At 40.4% G+C, this 18,016-nt stretch overlaps 2 protein-coding genes across 2 annotated transcripts; both read left to right on the forward strand.

The window, feature by feature from the left end:
• The first annotated feature begins 551 nt into the window (after window positions 1-551).
• stmnd1 (stathmin domain containing 1) lies at window positions 552-3,703 on the forward strand. The gene is made up of 5 exons (XM_063898681.1): window positions 552-742; window positions 2,028-2,211; window positions 2,284-2,411; window positions 2,842-2,973; window positions 3,215-3,703. Exons 1-5 carry the CDS (start codon window positions 674-676, stop codon window positions 3,701-3,703), a joined length of 1,002 nt encoding a protein of 333 aa, XP_063754751.1. The 5' UTR covers window positions 552-673.
• Window positions 3,704-6,697: 2,994 nt separating this feature from the next.
• On the forward strand, window positions 6,698-16,747 carry rbm24a (RNA binding motif protein 24a). The gene is made up of 4 exons (XM_063899929.1): window positions 6,698-7,134; window positions 8,288-8,411; window positions 8,802-8,856; window positions 14,144-16,747. The coding sequence occupies exons 1-4, from the start codon at window positions 6,967-6,969 to the stop codon at window positions 14,493-14,495; spliced, it is 699 nt and encodes a 232-aa protein (XP_063755999.1). The 5' UTR covers window positions 6,698-6,966; the 3' UTR covers window positions 14,496-16,747.
• The last annotated feature ends 1,269 nt before the right edge of the window (window positions 16,748-18,016 follow it).

Consider the following 18,016-nt stretch of genomic DNA (forward strand, 5'->3'; position numbering starts at 1 on the left):
ATCTCACCAGCCCACTTCCTTGATCCTCAGGTGCTTTAAATTATATCCTAAGTTTGAAAATAAAAAACAAGGAAAAACTGAAATAATAACCAAAACAAATACAAATGTTTAGGGTTTTTACAGAATGTGTTTTTATTTGCTTTTAATTTACATAAATATCACAAACAATAGAAACAAATCATATTGCTCCTCCACAAACCTGACACATTGAGTGGTTAGTTCTCTTATCTTGCTGTTGACAAGTACTTACTCTATATAATGGTTTTATTTTCAATTATAAGACCTGTCTCCTTGTACCTGCTTCAGAGAGAGATGTGGGTCTAGGGCTCAGTTTGATTAAAAGTAATCTTCTAAAACCCTGGTGGTTGACTTCTGAGGAGTCTTTTAGTCTCCGGAGTCAGTGATAAATGTGATCAGCAGTATCATATGTGTGAAGGCGGTGTTTAGTGGTGACACCCTGACACCCACAGTTTCTCCTGGGTGTCGCCTCTTTAACCGGGTCAGATTTATTGTAGCAACGGGCCTTAGCAACGTACCGGCTTCCATGGAGATTGTGTGTATGAAGGAATGCGAGGCTACACGGGTCAATACACTGAGAGAAAACACACCGAGCTGTCATTAAAACATTTATTACTTTTATGGACTTATTTTACATCTCTGTTTTGAGGTGAATATGGGATGTGCCAGCTCCACAAACACGGTGGTCCGACCGTTGAGACCGGAAGATGTGACGGGAGACGAGGTAGGGTTCGTCTCGCTCAGCAACACTTTCCGTTCATTTCAGTCGGTTAACGTTAGCTAAAACTGCAGAGTGGAGCTTAAAACAAGTGTAGAGTCTTTCAACAGTGTCCGAAAAAGGTGTTCAAGTCAGCTAAAGTTCGCATTTTTGGTCAGACATTAATGTATAGTGAAGAGGCGTAAGCGTAAATCTCTGAAATCTTTGCGGCGTTTAACATAGTGAATAAATATAGTCAGTTAGTAATCATGGTACTGACCTGACTGGTTAATCTCTTACTATCAGTGATGTGAATTAACATAGTACATTTACCTAAACTTTACTTGAATATTTCAATGTTTTGCCTCTTTGTACTTCTACCCCACTACTTCAGAGGTAGATAGTGTACTTTTACTCCTTCATTCACTTAATACCTTTAGTTTATCTGAATTAATGAGTATACATTCACAAGCTACCCTGCAATTTACTAGCTGCACCTTTACCAGCTTTGATAACACTTTAATGCATAAATAATTATAATAATAACATATAATATATATTTTTCTGAAATGGGCTTATCTGCATAATGAGTAGGCTACTTTGGGCATTCAAGTATATTTAGATGCCAAAACTCTACTACTTTTACTTGAGTAAGATTTGGATTGCAGGACTTCAACTTGTAACAGAGTATTTTTCCCTCTGGTACGTCTACTTTTACTAAAGTACAACATCTGAATACTTTTTCTAACACGGCTTACTAATGTAGTGGTGGAAAGAATACACAGATCTTTTACTTAAACTAGCAATAACACAGTGTAAAAATACTGCGTTACAACTTAAATAATCCTCTATTTAAAATGTTAATGTTTTGGCTTGTGAAGTATGAAAGTGTCTGCTCAATTCGACTCACTCGCCAGCCTAAAAATGGTTGATGGTAACATTTTAACAATCATTTTCCCTTAAAAAGCTACTTAAGATCACAGAAATATACCAAGCAAAACATACTTAAAGTTTCAAAAGTAGCCTGTTATTCAGCCAATTTCAATTTTCATATTATGTCATAATTATTATTGTGTTGTATATATAGCTTTATTAACTTCATATACAGTTGTTAAAGTTACAGAAGACACTGTTAAACTGTGAACTCATTAGATTTTAAACTCTGATGCTCCTGAGCTACTGTGTTCATGACAATGTGTCAACACACACACAGACGCCACCATGACAACATCATGTCTGTGATACCACACAGAGGGGGGTCAGGGTATAAAAAATGTATTCATGGATTCATGCTGCGTGTCTGTGCTGTCAGGATGAGACAGGAGGTAAAGTGGATGCTCGTGGGGACTCGGCCGTGTCAAAGGGCACGACGGACAGCGGGGTGGTGATGGAGAACAGAGACATCCCTGTGTTACCTGGAGCCGTGCCCAGAAAACTCCCTCCTCTAACATCTCAGTGTGTCAGAGAAAGCGATGCAGACAGAATGACACAAGATGGTGAGTGAGCTGAATAAAAACACACAGAGAGAAAATTCAGTTTAAATGTTTTGTGTTTCTCCTGTGTCCCAGTCTTTCTGCAGCATCAGCGCGCAAAGTCCAGCGAGATCCTGAAGGAGCTGCTGCACCAAGGAATCATACCGGAGGGAGGCCAAAGCAGAGAGAGGGGCAGCGGGTCTGGGGAGGCATATAGCATTATGGTGGGTACCTAACACTGCAGTGGCATGGGTACTAAAACCACGCTGTGAAAATGTTCCTGTCCTGCTATTCATAATATTAGCAAAATGTACTTCAAATATTTATTTAGCAGTTATATGTTCCCTGTCAATGTTTATTATAATGTTTTTTAATTCATTCTACTGCTAAATTGTGTATGTTGCATTTGATGTTTAATGTACACGTAATCCTCCTAATTTTAAATCGGGTAGTTTGATTTGAAGCATTTTGACTTGTCAAAGCAACAAACGCCTCGGTGTTACTAAAAATAATAATATTACCTAGGTAAGGTGAGTCAGTTTTCGTGGAATTATATTTGCCTTCTTTTATTGTGATTGTCTGCTCTCTGCGCCCCCCTGCTGTGTCTGTACATGCTGTGTGTGGTGTGTGTGTACGTTTGTGTGTGTATACCAGCTTGATGACAGGGAAGGGATTAGGCGTAGGCCACCTGCCAGACTGGAGTCTCTGAAGGCCAAGAAGGTGCAAAATCTCCCCAGCAAAGAAGAGATTGAGGAGAAAATAAGACTTGCTGAGGAAAGACGCAAGGTACTGTGTGTGTGTGTGTGTGTGTGTGTGTGTGTGTGTGTGTGTGTGTGTGTGTGTGTGTGTGTGTGTGTGTGTGTGTGTGTGTGTGTGTGTGTGTGTGTGTGTGTGTGTGTGTGTGTGTGTGTGTGTGTGTGTGTGTGTGTGTGTGTGTGTGTGTCATCCTGCAACTGACCACCCCAGCTTTATCTCTCACTGATAAACGGAGAGTTTATCTTATTGTTTTTGTCTCTCTCTCACTCAGTTAAGAGAAAACGAGCTCAAGACTCGTTTGAGAACCAAGTCGGCTCATGTCCGGAGTCCTGTTCCCACCTTCAGCACAGAGGAGAACGAGGATGCAGCAGTCACCCCTGTGGTGCAGCTAAACCCATCCCTCACCCCTGAACCTCTCTGTCCACAGCCTCACAGCCAGATCACACGGGAGGCGGCAGAGGGCGGAGAGTGGTCGAGAGAGGCTGCAGGTGACGGCAGAGAAGAAATAAGTACAGCAGACAAGAGAGAAGAGAGGAGAGAGAAGGGGGGAGAGAGGGGAAATAACAGAGGGGTCAGTGGTGATGGGGAGGAGGAGGAGGAGGAGGAGGAGGAGGAGGAGGAGGAGGAGGAGGAGGAGGAGGAGGAAGAGTTTACCCAGGTGGAGGAACTGAAGAAGGGTCAGCTCCTCCTCACAGCCTCAGGGGAGCTGGAGAGCGATTCTAGCTTTCAAAATGTAGATGACAAAGAGGAGATATTTTAATTTATATTTTAATCACAAAAAATGAGCCAAGTATCAGCACTAAGTGAGATAAAGGAGAGGAGAGGAAGCCAAAATAATTCCTTTTGCATAGATGAGAGATGTACTGAAAAAAATATATCGTTTTTATATTGTATTAGAAGAAATTCATGTGTGATTAAGCTGTGATATCAGTCTATAGATGGGCTAATGTGAATGTAAAAGCACCACACTGCAGAATGTGCCTTGTCCCAAAATCATTCCTTATAATAGTGTAGCTCAGCAAAGAATTAGTTTTCTTTCTAAGGATTTGTAATTTACCTCAGTGAAGGCTTTAGTAAATATGACCAAAACGTCTTGCCAACACACAGCATTTATTCAAATGAAGATTTTAGTTTTACATTTCATTGTAAAGTATCATATCGTTGAGTCCCTTTTTCCATGTGACGGGTGTACTTGTTCTGTTGGACATAGGATGGCGCTGTTTCAGTTTAGATTGTCTCAGCTGCCTGGAGTCAGTTGCAGCCTATGGTTGCAGCTCATCAGTAACAACATGTGAAGTAAAGATGGGTAATGTAAAATTTGTATTGATTAATAAATATGTATATATAATATAAATAGTCCTCCTATGTGTTATTTATAAATGTAAATCCCAAAAATGTTGACACTCATTTACAATAATTTTTTACTTTAGGGTTATTGTTTTCTGAGCGGTTGCGCGTTGAATAGGCCTACAGTTTGATTTAAAACACTTTATTTTTATTTGCAGAGGCTGGACCAACACAATATAGGAGAAAAACATTAAAATACATATTTATTAAGTTCATATTTAAGAATACAGCTCATTTAGTAAAATGTGGTATACACATTACAAGTCTATAGGTATAGTTAAGTACGACCTTAGGGTGTCCGAGCTGTAGGAAGGCCTATTCAGCCATTCCAGTGACCTTTGACCTTATGATTTTCTCTGCCTCACACCTGTGAGCTGCAGTCAAACCGATAACAAGCACTAAGTTACAATTTCAGCCCTCCAGCACTCCAGCCTTTGTCCTGGTAAATAAATAAATGGTAATCTGTGATGTAGAGTTTTAAAGTATTTGGGTTAAGGGGAAATTTCTAAATCAGCTGCCTTCCTGATGAGTTTATGGTCGCTCCAACTTTTTTGTCATCTCCACATGTTACATACCCACTAAGCGTCATGCATGTAGAACAATCGTGTATATATAGGGGCTGTAATGTAGGTGGCGCTCTTGGGCCATGTTGACACGCCCATGCGCAAGACCTATAGTTCACATACATTTTCAACAGGTTTAAATTCTGAGCCAAAAAAGTATGCGTTTGTGAATATATTTAGGCACTTGAAACTGCAATTCGTTTTCTGAATTCTTATTATCATTGAGAAAACCAATTCCTGCAATTTCAATAGGGCCCTTCAATCAGATCCATTGGGCCCACAGCCTGTTGTTGTGAAGGTATAGGAGGATTCCGACTCGTCAGCATGCTGCACATGAACAGAAAACAACAATTGGACGCAACCTGACCGGATCCCCATTGTTAAACCTGGGAAACTCGACACTGGTCCCCTTTTTTTCACGACTCCGCATGTGGCTGCATGAATAAAATAGTGGATGGACAGAGACACTGCAGAAAGAAGATCTATCAGGTTTCTGTTTGAAGTTGACATCCTGTCCTGTGAGGTCCACTCAGAAAGTTGTGACAGTCAAAGAATATATTTATAATCAAAGTGTTTATTGTTAATCACACACAACTACTTAAAAACAAATACCAGTTACCCATCAGTGTCTACCAGAACTTTTTAATTGACTTGAGTCATGTGACTTTTTTTTTAAATGACAGTACAGGACTGACCCCTAACAACTTATTTTTTAACACCAAATTCTATGACACTCAACAATGTTCCCAAATGTGTCAACTCACAGTGTTACACGTAGACAGGATATATGCTCACAGAAACGGAGCCGCCATGCATGATTTACAGACAGCAGGCTTCCCTCTCACATTACTGGGGCTGAATTAACCAAAGATCCATCCAGCAGCCAGCCGAGGCCATGCTTCACAAGTTATGTTAATTATTGATGTTCAGAGACTTTTGAATTGATCTCTGACTTGATCCTTTACCATTGTGATACAGTTGTGCGTAATTAGCCTTTATGACGCACAACGCATCCGTCAGTTTTGAAGACCGGTCTTACTTGATAAAACTATTAAATTGGGATCACCTTGTTTTTTTAGATGGTATAAGGCTTAATAAAGCAAAACATTGTCATCACTGTAAAGAGAAAAAGATTTGAATAGGAAAGTGTGTTAGATGATATGCACTTTCTAACCTGTCAAAGGCTTATGAGGCCCATTCATTTATGACCTTATCTTGAATGAACCATTAAAAACAAAACATTTATAAGAATATCAATAACTTTGATCACACTTAGCAAAGTCAGGTCACAATGCCCTATGTCTGTCTGCATTGGCAAAGAAACTTGGCAAAACTGTGTCCACCCCCCACATGTGCTTAAACTGCACCTGTCTGCTTTTGCTGCTGTGATATGTCTGTCCCTGAGCCATGTCCAGACACTAACCAGCTGTTTTTAAGGAGGCTTAACCCGTGCAAGTCTATAGAAATTCAAGACTGACCTTTCTTTTAAGAACTACAAAGTCTGGTTTTACGTTTTAACGTCAGAGAGAGAAATCCCAATAAACAACTATGTATTTACAGTATAAGCAAGTGCAAATCACACAAATAATCCCTTTTTCAAACACTGCGTTTTATAAAGCCCCTGCTGTTCTTTGTCCCCAACATATTGTCAGTGGAATCAGGTTTTGTTTGCTCCTGATGTTTAATTAAACGTGATTCTAGTAGAGGATCTCTTTTTTGTGAAGGAGCTCCAGTGTTTCACGCTGTGCAGGTTTCCCAGCTGTTTGCGCGCTTGTGGGCGGGCAGAGATGGACAGAGAGCTGGGTGGAGTTAGCAGCAACGCTTTTAGGAATGGGTCCCAAACCTATTTAGTTAGACAGCAGAGTTACCAAGAAGAGCTGGAAACACCTGATGGTCTCTGTGGGACAATCCGCTCCATACAACTCTCCTCTTAACTGTCGGAAGATACATCTACCTCCAGGCTTCATTTTTGTCGAATTTTTGTTGTGTTTTCTCTTCTTAAAAAAAGTAACAGAGCCAGCTGTTCTCTCTTTTCTCTCTTCATCCAAACTGATAAGGAGACATTGCACTTTTCTTTTTTTATTGCTGATATTTATTGTATTTTGCACTAACGATGCACACCACGCAAAAGGACACGACCTACACAAAGATTTTTGTCGGTGGTCTACCCTACCACACCACGGATTCAAGTCTCAGGAAATATTTCGAGGTGTTTGGTGAGATTGAAGAAGCGGTGGTAATTACCGACCGGCAGACCGGCAAGTCCAGGGGATATGGATTCGTAAGTATCACTTAAAAAACTAATAATAAGTCTATAACTTTTAAACTGAATTGAAGTCAAAAACGTTTACGCATGTGGGAAAAGTCCTGAATTGACTCGTCTTAAGTGCGCGGCTGTCTTTCTCTGTCACAACACCATGACCAACAATATCTTATCTGCAGTCATGGGGTGTTTATGTTGTGATAAGACTGCCTAACGTTGTCAGTGGCTTCTGTTGCAATCTTGCACCACCGACTTGTTGCGCGTTGGTATGCGCCCTGGCGCGTTTTTAAAGTGAGCTGCTCCCACACTGACAGTTCTGGTGGGCTGAGGAAAAACCTCACAACGATGTTTTCAAGCTTTCTGACACCGTGACACTGTTTCATCATTTCCAGTCTGTTTCAAATAACAAAAATGTTTGACTCCCCCTTGTAATAAAAACTGATAGACAAAACAAATTCAGACGGAGTATATTAAGCTACTGTCGGCTCACTCAGGCAGTGTTTCAAAATATCTATTTTTTGTTAATTCATGTATACATTTATATTTAACAGATGCTAAAACATATATATTACAGGACTGCCATGAGGTATCTACCCTTAAACGTATTTGGCCTCTTTAAAGACTATATAAAATAATCTAATGGAAGTTTGACTCATGTTCTCAGTATAGGATGTAACAAGTTGCACAGTCACCCTTGATATGCACACAGATCTGTATTTGTATGAAGAAGCTAACCTTTCTATCTTCAACTGATATGTATAAACTCCAACTTTCCCTCAATTTCGTCTTAACTGTTGTAGCATTACCATTACTATTATACAGTATTAGCAAAGCGGCTTTCAAAAACAATGAAAGTCTGTAATGCGAGCAATAAGGGAGCCATGTTCAGTCAGTCCTCTCAGCCTGGCTCCTTTACACTGTTGATAGTTTTAACACATACATATGAAGTACAGGGAAGTGTGTGCTGCCAAATACTTGCTACTGTTAATAATGACCAGAGAAATACACAGAAAGGCATGCACATACACTCGTATACACAGTTATGTTGACCCCTTTCTTAGACATTTCCAAATGTTTAGTCTTCCTATGTGCAACATGCAGAGAAATGAAACCAATTATTTTTAATTATCCTCCTCTTTTTCATGCTCTGTGTTTTTGACTGCTCCATCAGGTGACGATGGGGGACCGCTCGGCTGCAGACCGGGCCTGTAAGGACCCCAACCCCATCATTGACGGCAGGAAGGCCAACGTCAACCTGGCCTACCTGGGGGCTAAGCCTCGGGTGATGCAGCAAGGTAAGGACAGCCAAACGAGGAGCAATAAAGTAGAAAAGGAACATCCTCAAAAGCCGAAGAAATGGGGTGTCTTTCTTTAAGAATTGGCCCTCAGGCGTGCAGATGTAGTCTCTAAATATATTTTCATGAATAGTAAATCAGACAGCATATTTAATCAGCATGTCTTTGTTAATCATATATCATATAGGGATCAGACGTTGGTTTTATTGGCAAACCAGCCAACTAGAAAAATCAAGTCAGTCCTTCTAGAGTTCCTCCTCAGGGTTTGATTGTTTTTTAGGTATATCCAGTCAATGTTAGAACATGTTATTATTATGTTTTGTAGCCTATTAGTAAAGAGATTAATGCTGTCGTCTTTACTTTTTTAAGTGTATTTCCTCTGTTTTGCAGGTTTTACCTTTGGTGTTCCCCAAATTCACCCTGCGTTCATCCAAAGGCCTTATGGGTAAGTACTCAGTCTACATTTACTCAAGAGGGTTTTACACATTGAATATTTAGGTACTTAATTATTCAAACAAGTTTTCATTGCATATTTTCTCAGTTTAATGTGTAATGATTGTTACTACTATTATGTTCTTTTAAATTGTATCTGTTTTTCCCAAAATATAATTAATGGCTGATCATTTTAGATGGACAATAAGTTGAACCTTTGTCACTGTCCACTTAACAGCAAGTCAAACTGCCTTTTCTAGGTTAGCCTGTTGTATGTGTGTGTGTGTGTGTGTGTGTGTGTGTGTGTGTGTGTGTGTGTGTGTGTGTGTGTGTGTGTGTGTGTGTGTGTGTGTGTGTGTGTGTGTGTGTGTGTGTGTGTGTGTGTGTGTGTGTGTGTGTGTGTGTGTGTGTGTGTGTGTGTGTGTTTGCTGAGTGGACAATGATGGAATCTTCCAGCCTGACTGTTATCTATCTTTCTCTGGTCCGACAGGCTCGCTCTCGGTTAAGCTAACTGTGCTGGTTTGTGGAATAGTTCTGCAATAATCACAGATCAGAGAAAGGAATTACCTCTAAACTCAAACACACAAAAAAGCTCTCAAAATGGTGATTATAGATGCATGTCTGTGGGTTTTGACCTGATTTTTTATTTTATTTGAATAGAACTTAGAGCTTTGTGTGCGGTTATGAAGTGGTGTTGTTAGCTAAACCGTGTGCTTTCTCACTTTAATGAAAAAAAAAGGAGCTGGATTGATTGATTTTGGGGTGTTCTTTTTTTTGTGGAAGCGTGTTATCTTTGCCAAGGATGAGCAACATTGTTGTTTTTTTTTTTGCTTTTAGCTTGTGACCTATTTGTTTAACAGGATGTTTAATGTGTTTTTCTGGCTGTCTTGTTGGAGTGAGTGGTGAATTTTCTGTGTGTGTTTTTTTCTTTCCTGAGTCACCTCACATCATTTCTCCAAAATAACAAAACCCATCACTGCTTGTGTGTGACTTTAGCATCTTCCTGGTGTTACTAGCAGTTTCTCACATTAACACAACGTAGCAGCAGCAACAAGTCCCCTATGAAACTGTCACTTTTTATTACTGCTGGTCAACTCATTACAACTCTTTTGTTTTCCTTCCTGTCTCTGTATCTCTTTGTCTTTTCTATTCTCTACACTGCACATGCAAGACTTGTGGTAACGTACCACCATTTACCATCAGAAGTGTGGATGTCTTGTGAATGAAAACAGTTATTATGTGAGCTCTTGTCATCGCAATATGAGTATTTATGTGTGTACATGTGTGGTTGCATTGGAGTATGTGCTCTTATTGTGTTTGTAGGAGTGTGTGTCTTTGTCCGTCCACATAGTCCCAAAGTCTCCAATGTGACACAAACAAATCTCTCTCGCTCCCTCATTCTATCGGAGCGAGCTTTCGTCACATGGGCTTGTGGTGTTAAGGAAAACAAACGCACCCATTGTGCCACACAAAGCCCTGAATGCTGACGCTGCAGTCGCATGAAGCTCTGTGTGTGTGTGTTGGGGGGGTCTGGTTAGGGTTTGGGACCATCTCTCTCTGTCATTTAAGAGCAATGCAGGGGCCACTTAAATAGGAACAGGGTGGGTATTTTAGGGGTAACATTAATGTGCTTAATTTTCCATATGCACATACGATCAGATTGAACCAGAAGCCTCTGTCTGTCTGTCAGAATAGGCACAACACTATAAACAAATACATAGAAGTTAATTCCTGAAAAAGGTTTTGACCTAGTACAAAATAAGAATGCTAATCAATATGTAAGGTCATATTTTTAGACCATATAGAGACGGATCGATTGAAGTGGAGGAAACTCAGTCGGCCACAAAGTTCCCATACAAACAACTGCATTCTCAAAATGTTATCATCGGATTTGGTCACCATTTTTAAAACACATGACTTTGTATAAAAATTAGCCCAATGTGAAGGTAAATAATGCGTCTAAAAGACTAACTCTAAGAAAATATTACACAAGCAGCTAATCGGCCTCTCACATCCTCAAACCGCTAAGAAACTAAAACAACCAAAAGTGCATTTCTGCCCTTACAAAACTCTCTCGGCGTATTTAAGTATGATCCAAGTAGCTTTCTAAGTGTGGATTATGACTCAAGTCTGGCTGCACTTTAAGAGAAACTAGACACCAGGTCCATCTGTGACTCATCATAATATCAAAAGTCTAATGAGCAACTCTGTCGAAGCGAGACAGGTGTGTGTGTATGGTGCCAACCTTTAACACTTCCATATTGCAAAATCACACACATTAGATCCTCTCACCTCAGTGTATGCTTTTCCCTCCCTGTGCAGACACCATGCACGATGGCATGATCCTTTATTTAGCCTTGATCTTTAATGACAGCTGGGTTGTGTGAACACGACATTCCAGCAAAGACACACACACACACACACACACACACACACACACACACACACACACACACACACACACACACACACACACACACACACACACACACACACACACACACACACACACACACACACACAGAACATATAACAACATACTTACACCATATCCACCAGCATGACTTCACAAAGCAGCCATATACTTACTGTATTTTCGATACAGACTACCGCCTGGGAAAAGTGGATATTTTTTATGAGTTGGGCCCATTAGATGGGTCAGCCAGAGCTTTGCTTCCCATGAGCCTGCTTATCGTAATATGTGTACTTGTTTATGTCTGTTAGGTTACCAGAATATAGAAACAGCGGTAGTGTGGAATGAGAGACAGCAGAGATACAATCCAAAAATGTGCTGACCTTGGAGTTTTTAAAAAGTTTTAAAATAGTGAAAAATCTCTGTAAGCTGCAGCCTCTACAGTCAATCAAATACAGAAACTGGTGTTTAAAGTTAAACACAGTTTAATCAACAGTATAATAATTAGTGCAGTAGAACAGCAGACAGTAAACCTGGTGCCTATATTATCCACAATGCAACTCTTAGTAAAGGCTAATGTTATCTCTGGCCTCTAGAAGAAATGAGCAGCGTTCTACAGGCTCTCCTATGATTGCCCCTATTAGTTGATAAGTTGATAAAATGTTGGTTTTGGTCTAAGTTTACCAATATTTCTTCATCAAGTAGTCTTTTCTAAGCTGAATGAGATTTCACATCACTGGTAAAGATCCAAAGTGGTGTTATTGCAGTATTTTTTGTAGAGAAACTCAGCTTTACAGACCTGTGCATTGAATCAATTAATTAGCTACCTACTAATTAAGGTAATACAATAGATGTTTAAACAAAAGTAACAGGTCTGCAAGCACAGCATAAAATAAATACCAGATTTATCCTAATTAAAGTCCATCATCAGTTAACAACATTAAATCTGATTTGTAAATAAAGTTTAAGAGTTCTCATATTGTTAGTAGTTGTGTTAAACCTGCACATAGAATTTGTGAGAAAATCAATACAAAGTCATGTGACAGTGTTTGTGTAATCATGAGAGTTGCTGTTACAATGTGTATTGGTGTTTCTCCAATCAGGCTAATGTTAGCTTTTTATTGCATATTGGTTAATGGCCCTTCAGACAGTGTGTCATCTACCTCCAGTATTAAGAGTTTTCTCCCTGTCTGCTGGGGGTGAAATACTGATTTCACATTTGACTTCAGATAATAGACAGGAAATGTCCCTCTGTGTGTGAGGATTAGGGGTTCGATGGCGTCCCTAGTCTAAAAAATCCTCCTGGTAACCTGGCTCTTCCAATTGGAGTGAGTCACAAAACACTAAACCTTTCAATGCAGTTACTTTGTACGTGGTCTAAAAATAATGGGTCTAACCTGTGTATGTGCTTAAGTTGATCTTTGACCTTCAGTGACAGCCACACCAAACCACTATATGCCCATTTTCTCAGTTTATTCCTCCCTTTTCTTTCTGTGTCTTTTCAGTCGAGTGATTGTGCAGTGCCCTTGTTGTTTTGTCTGTAATCGGTCTAGTGGAGGTGGACTATTTTTAAATATTTCTTCCTCTCTGACGCCTTGCTGTTGTTTTGTTTTTCCTGTTTTTCTCCTGGTGCACTGTTTTTGGGTGAGATGTGGGTTGGATTGGATAATGGAGTGCTCACAATAGGGTTGCCACGATAGATCCTGCCTTTCAACCTTGAACATTTTCTGCACTTCCTTGCTTTCTTTCTACCTGATGTTCATTTATGCAGACTCGACTGATTATATTAGGTTATCTTGGACTTTCTTTTAACAGATTTTTGAAGATCCAGCTTCTTTTAAACTCACATATTGAGCAATACATCTCAAATTTGTTTCTGTCAAACCTGATGCTTCTCATTACATTTGAATTAAGGGAAGATTGAATTTGACTCCACTTTCTCTAAAGTGGAGGGGGAGGGCTGTTTTTCCAGGCCACAACAAACTGAAATTCACATTACTCCACCTACAGTCGAAAGTCGAGACTTCTTTGATCCATTAGTGTACATTTCCAAAGCTCCCCTCATGCTCACTGTCCAACTGAGTTTCCAGACCTTATAGAGTATGGGGGGTTGGATAAGGCTATGTCATGGAGGACAGAATGTGCTCATTGTTCATAATTGTTTATTTAATCGAAACATCCCTCTGGGTGCGGAGCCTAGTCCCGGCTCCCCCTGCTGCCTCCCCGGCTCTTTGTCCCGACACAGAGGGGGAAATGGCCAGCAGCCTCCCTTTTTGAAAACTGTCCAGCTGTCAAAGTGGCAGTGACATTTTCACAATGCTTCCCTGGGCTCATCTCCTCTGTCCGCACCCCTGCCCCCGGCACTGTAAGCCTCCCCTCTCCATCCCCCCATCCAGCGGGCAGTCGGACGGCCCCAGAGCCAAATCCACGTGTGACAGACAAATGAGCTGCAGTTTACAGACCCCAAACTTTTTGCTTTCTTCTGCTTCTCATCTCACCTCCCTCTGCCTCTCTGTAGCTCCACAAACTAAACACTGACCAAGCAGGAAATTAAAAAACATTTTCCCATGTTCTAAAGACCATGACTTCCTCATGTCGTCCAAATGTAATCATACCACTCTTGGAGTGTTTGAGTGAGCCACTTATCCAGTTTCCCTCACCTTGCAGTTTTCTTTTCACAGAGAGATTTCTATTTTGGCAACCCTATATTGTTCTAATCCCTACTAGCAGGCATTTCCTTGGTGTTCTTGACTGGTGGATGGACTGGGGCTGGGTGGTGGGTGGGTGCTTGGGCGCAGTGTGATGGAGTTGGGTTTGGGTTTTAGTGTAGGTGCTTTCAACTCTGTGTGAATCAATCTAACCTTTCATATGTGTGTTTGTTTCACAGCATCCCGGCTCACTATGTGTATCCTCAGGCCTTCGTACAGCCTAGTGTGGTCATCCCTCATGTGCAACCTACAGCCAGTGCGCCCGCCACCGCTTCCTCTCCCTACATCGACTACACTGGAGCGGCCTACGCACAGTATTCTGCAGCTGCAGCCAGTGCTGCTGCAGCAGCTGCATATGAGCAGTATCCCTACGCCGCATCCCCCGCCGCCGCAGGCTACATGGCTACTGCGGGATACGGCTACGCAGTCCAGCAGCCTTTGGCCACAGCTGCCCCAGGCTCAGCCGCCGCTGCAGCCGCTGCCTTCGGTCAGTACCAGCCTCAGCAGCTGCAAGCCGACCGCATGCAATAGCAGCCACTGCAACCACTGGACATGCAGAGCGAGGATTCCCGCCCCCGGCCACAGCTGATTGGTCAGGAGGGGCGGCGAAGGAAAAGGAAGAGGGAATGGCCTTAAGGTTGGGCGTGTCAGCGACTCGTAGGCAGAGTTGCTTTAAAAAGGTGATGATGGTGATGGTGATGATGATGGTGGTGATGATGATGGTGATGATGATGATGGTGGTGGTGGTAGTGATGATGATGGTGAGATGGGAACTTTTACAGTAACTTTCCAACTTGCTGTGCTTCAACCAAAAAATTTGAAAATGAAAAAAAGTTGCAGAACACATAATGGAAAGTGATTTACTATTATTGTTGTTGTTATTACTATTATTATTATCATTACTATTATCATTGTAGTAGAGTACTTATTTCTAGAAGAAAAAGCAGGAACTAATCCCTGTGGTTGGTATAGGTGTTAAACTAAGCCTTTAAGTCCTATTGCTGTCTTTAATGTTAGCTTAGGAATCTGTTCTATTATTTTTCATTTGTGGATTTACCACGGTTATTTGATGCCCTCATAACATTTATATTTATTATTGTTATTATTACACATTGGGGGCTTTTCTTGTTCTTTTTGTCATATCAAGTGCATTAGCAGTTAATATTTTCTGATAATCAGGGAAATGGAACCGTTTCCAATGTGTTAGCTTTTATAATGTGACCTCTGTCAGGAAGTCGAGGAGTCCTTACTCATCGTGTCACACTTATTTGATGAACTACCTTTTTATCTTCCTGATGCTGAATGTCCCTTTTTTTTACTATGTGTCTCGACCTCTTGACCTATGCAAAGCAAACAAATCACCAGGAGACAAAAAAACAAAGAAAAGCAACAAAAAAAATGAAAATGTCATCAACTCTGACTTGATTCTTGGACTAAAGGGGGACTTGGCAAACAAAACAAACGCACTGACAAAAGGAGGGAGGTTGAAAACGGCTTCAGACAATGAGAAACACTAAACCAATCGCTTTTCCACATGTTTCACTCACACGTACACAGACACATGCATCCAGAGTTGCACACATAGCAGTCAAAGACAAAGGCAGTACAGTTGTGGTCCTCTCGGGCTCTGGGATGGAGAGAGAGAGAGAGAGAGAAAGAGAGAGGGAGAGAGATAGCAGCTGCTGGTGGGGGAGGACAGCGTCGCTCCAGCGCCACACAGACGGATCACTCTGGAAAGAACGCATCACTTGTGCTCGTTTGTTGAGCTGTCACATTTTAATCCCCGACCGAGCCCATTTGGGAACCAACTTCACAAACCTCCACCTAACACAGAGCCCCACAGCAGAGTCCCCCCCCTCCCCACACAGTCATGCAGCTGTCAGCACTTCCACCTCTGTGCTGCTGTAGTCTGGTGTCAGGTACACACTCACACACACACTTTCACCAAAGCTACCCGACAACTGGCCTGCCTAGCGTCTGTCAAGATCAGCAGGTGCGGTGAAGAGGACGGGGACTCTTTGACGTTATATCGGTCTGTGTGCCTTACATTTTTACTGCTATTTAAGAGGAAAAAACACACAAAAAAAAGAGAAATCTACTATTTAAGATATTTATTTTTGAGGGTTGACGATGTTGACGCTCTGAGAGTAGAGACTTAGTGGCGGTACTGTATTAATAATATGATGTACTCATCTCAAGGCATATATAAGTTATTGATTAGTTTTAGTAATATTATTATAATTATTATTAACATACTCAACCAAAAATGTAAATGTAGGAGTTATTTAAGATACTGTTATGTGCACTGTACTTTTATTTTTTTTATCTTTTTGATTCTTTAGAACATGACATTAGCTTAATGCCTTTTGTAGGGAAGGAACTTTATTTAAATGCAGGCCTGTTCGCATGCAGATTGTACTCTTCTGTGTTTAGATGAGAGGAATAAATAATAATAATTTTCACAAAAGACAAGCGAAAATGCTGCTTTCTCCACTAGAATGTATAGTCGTTGTCAAGGGTTCAGTAGCTGTGCTTCTTTTGCCTAATATTCATCAGATGGGCTATTTTACACTGTTGGGAATTTTTATACTTGAACTATTTCTTACAAGGGAAATATGAAAAATAAATGACAAAAAAACGTTTTAAGGATGCTTCTCATTGTCACTGGATGAAGGCATGTCAAGTGTATTTAAATGCAAAGGTCATGTTGATATTAAAACCTTTACTGCAGAATTTCAACACCATTTACTTAAAATTGGAATAAAAAGTTCTATATTTAAAAAGCTTGGTGACATTTCTTTTCATTAAGACTGCATTTAATCTAGTTATTCCAATGTGAATTGTACAGGAAGAGTTTGATCTTTACCATTTCTGTGATATCCCTTCTCAGTCTTCCTTACACACCCTCATGGATATAATGCCTTTGTGCCTTCTGTGTGTGGATGCGTTCAATATCAAATAATGTGAATTGAACTACTTTATAAGTAATTTGTGTGGCATATAATCATGACCAATAATATGCACCAAAAAATGGAAAATCATAAGACTCAACTCCACGTTATCAAATGTTAGTTTATCATTTTCCTTTTCATTACAGATTCCACTGGATATCATTTCACTTATTCAAGACATTTTTCATTTCAACAGCCATTTTTCGCCCAATGTTGCCTTTGAACCAATAATCGACAAACTAGGAAGACTGTTTGTCTTGACCTGTAAGGTTTTCTCAGAGTAACATCTGTGAGGTGCTCTGCTCCTCGTCACTGTGGAATCATTTTGAGAAGAAGTAATTTGAAACACTCACAGTCACACCCACAGTTTACAGGGATACCTCTTACACATGATAAACTCTAAAGACTATCAATGATTTATCCTCTAATCAATTAGTCATGGCATTAAGAGCGTGATGCTGTGTCTCTGCTGTCTTTAACTCGGCCTCAGGGATTATTTTGGGCCCTGCTGAAACCTGAAACTGAAGGAGGGTGATCATGACACAGCATGAACACAACAAAGCCTTTTGGGTAAAAACAGGGGCTATCATAGCATCTGACACCATGATCACAATTAAAGCTGTTACCTTAACTTTAACTGATGATGCAGAGCTGTGATGAGGTTTTGATAAGACTTTGAATTGGCACCCAGGATCAGTTAACCTCTGTAGTTATGGAAATGCTTTCTAAAGTCAGTCCTACTTTTTAATGATCTTTTATTTATACCTTGTAACTACCGAATTTGTTAACGAATAGTAAACAGTCAGTCAAAAATCTTTACCTGTCTGTTATACACCAATAATAAGAATAATCAGAAATGTTATCAGTTTTAAAACAAACTTGGGGTTTAATTACACATTTAATATTGAGCCTCCATAAAAGCCTAATTATAAAAGATCTGAAATATCCTTATTCTTGGTGCCACTGTATTATACCTCTATAAATGTTAAATATACTGCATTAAACAAACGTTTACCACCCCACATAGTCAATATTTGAGGCTGAGGGGATAGATATGTTTGTCATCTGCTGCTTATGAAAGGATTTTAATGTGCTACTTGG

The sequence above is a fragment of the Eleginops maclovinus genome, chromosome 13 (assembly GCF_036324505.1).
Source record: "Eleginops maclovinus isolate JMC-PN-2008 ecotype Puerto Natales chromosome 13, JC_Emac_rtc_rv5, whole genome shotgun sequence".
In the NCBI taxonomy this organism is placed as follows: domain Eukaryota; kingdom Metazoa; phylum Chordata; class Actinopteri; order Perciformes; family Eleginopidae; genus Eleginops; species Eleginops maclovinus.

Coding starts and splice junctions, on each gene's coding strand:
- stmnd1 (XM_063898681.1), top strand. CDS start 674: ATGGGATGTGCCAGCTCCACAAACACGGTGGTCCGACCGTTGAGACCG. Junction 743..2,027: donor AAGATGTGACGGGAGACGAG/GTAGGGTTCGTC, acceptor CTGTGCTGTCAG/GATGAGACAGGAGGTAAAGT. Junction 2,212..2,283: donor AGACAGAATGACACAAGATG/GTGAGTGAGCTG, acceptor CCTGTGTCCCAG/TCTTTCTGCAGCATCAGCGC.
- rbm24a (XM_063899929.1), top strand. CDS start 6,967: ATGCACACCACGCAAAAGGACACGACCTACACAAAGATTTTTGTCGGT. Junction 7,135..8,287: donor AGTCCAGGGGATATGGATTC/GTAAGTATCACT, acceptor CTGCTCCATCAG/GTGACGATGGGGGACCGCTC. Junction 8,412..8,801: donor GCCTCGGGTGATGCAGCAAG/GTAAGGACAGCC, acceptor TCTGTTTTGCAG/GTTTTACCTTTGGTGTTCCC.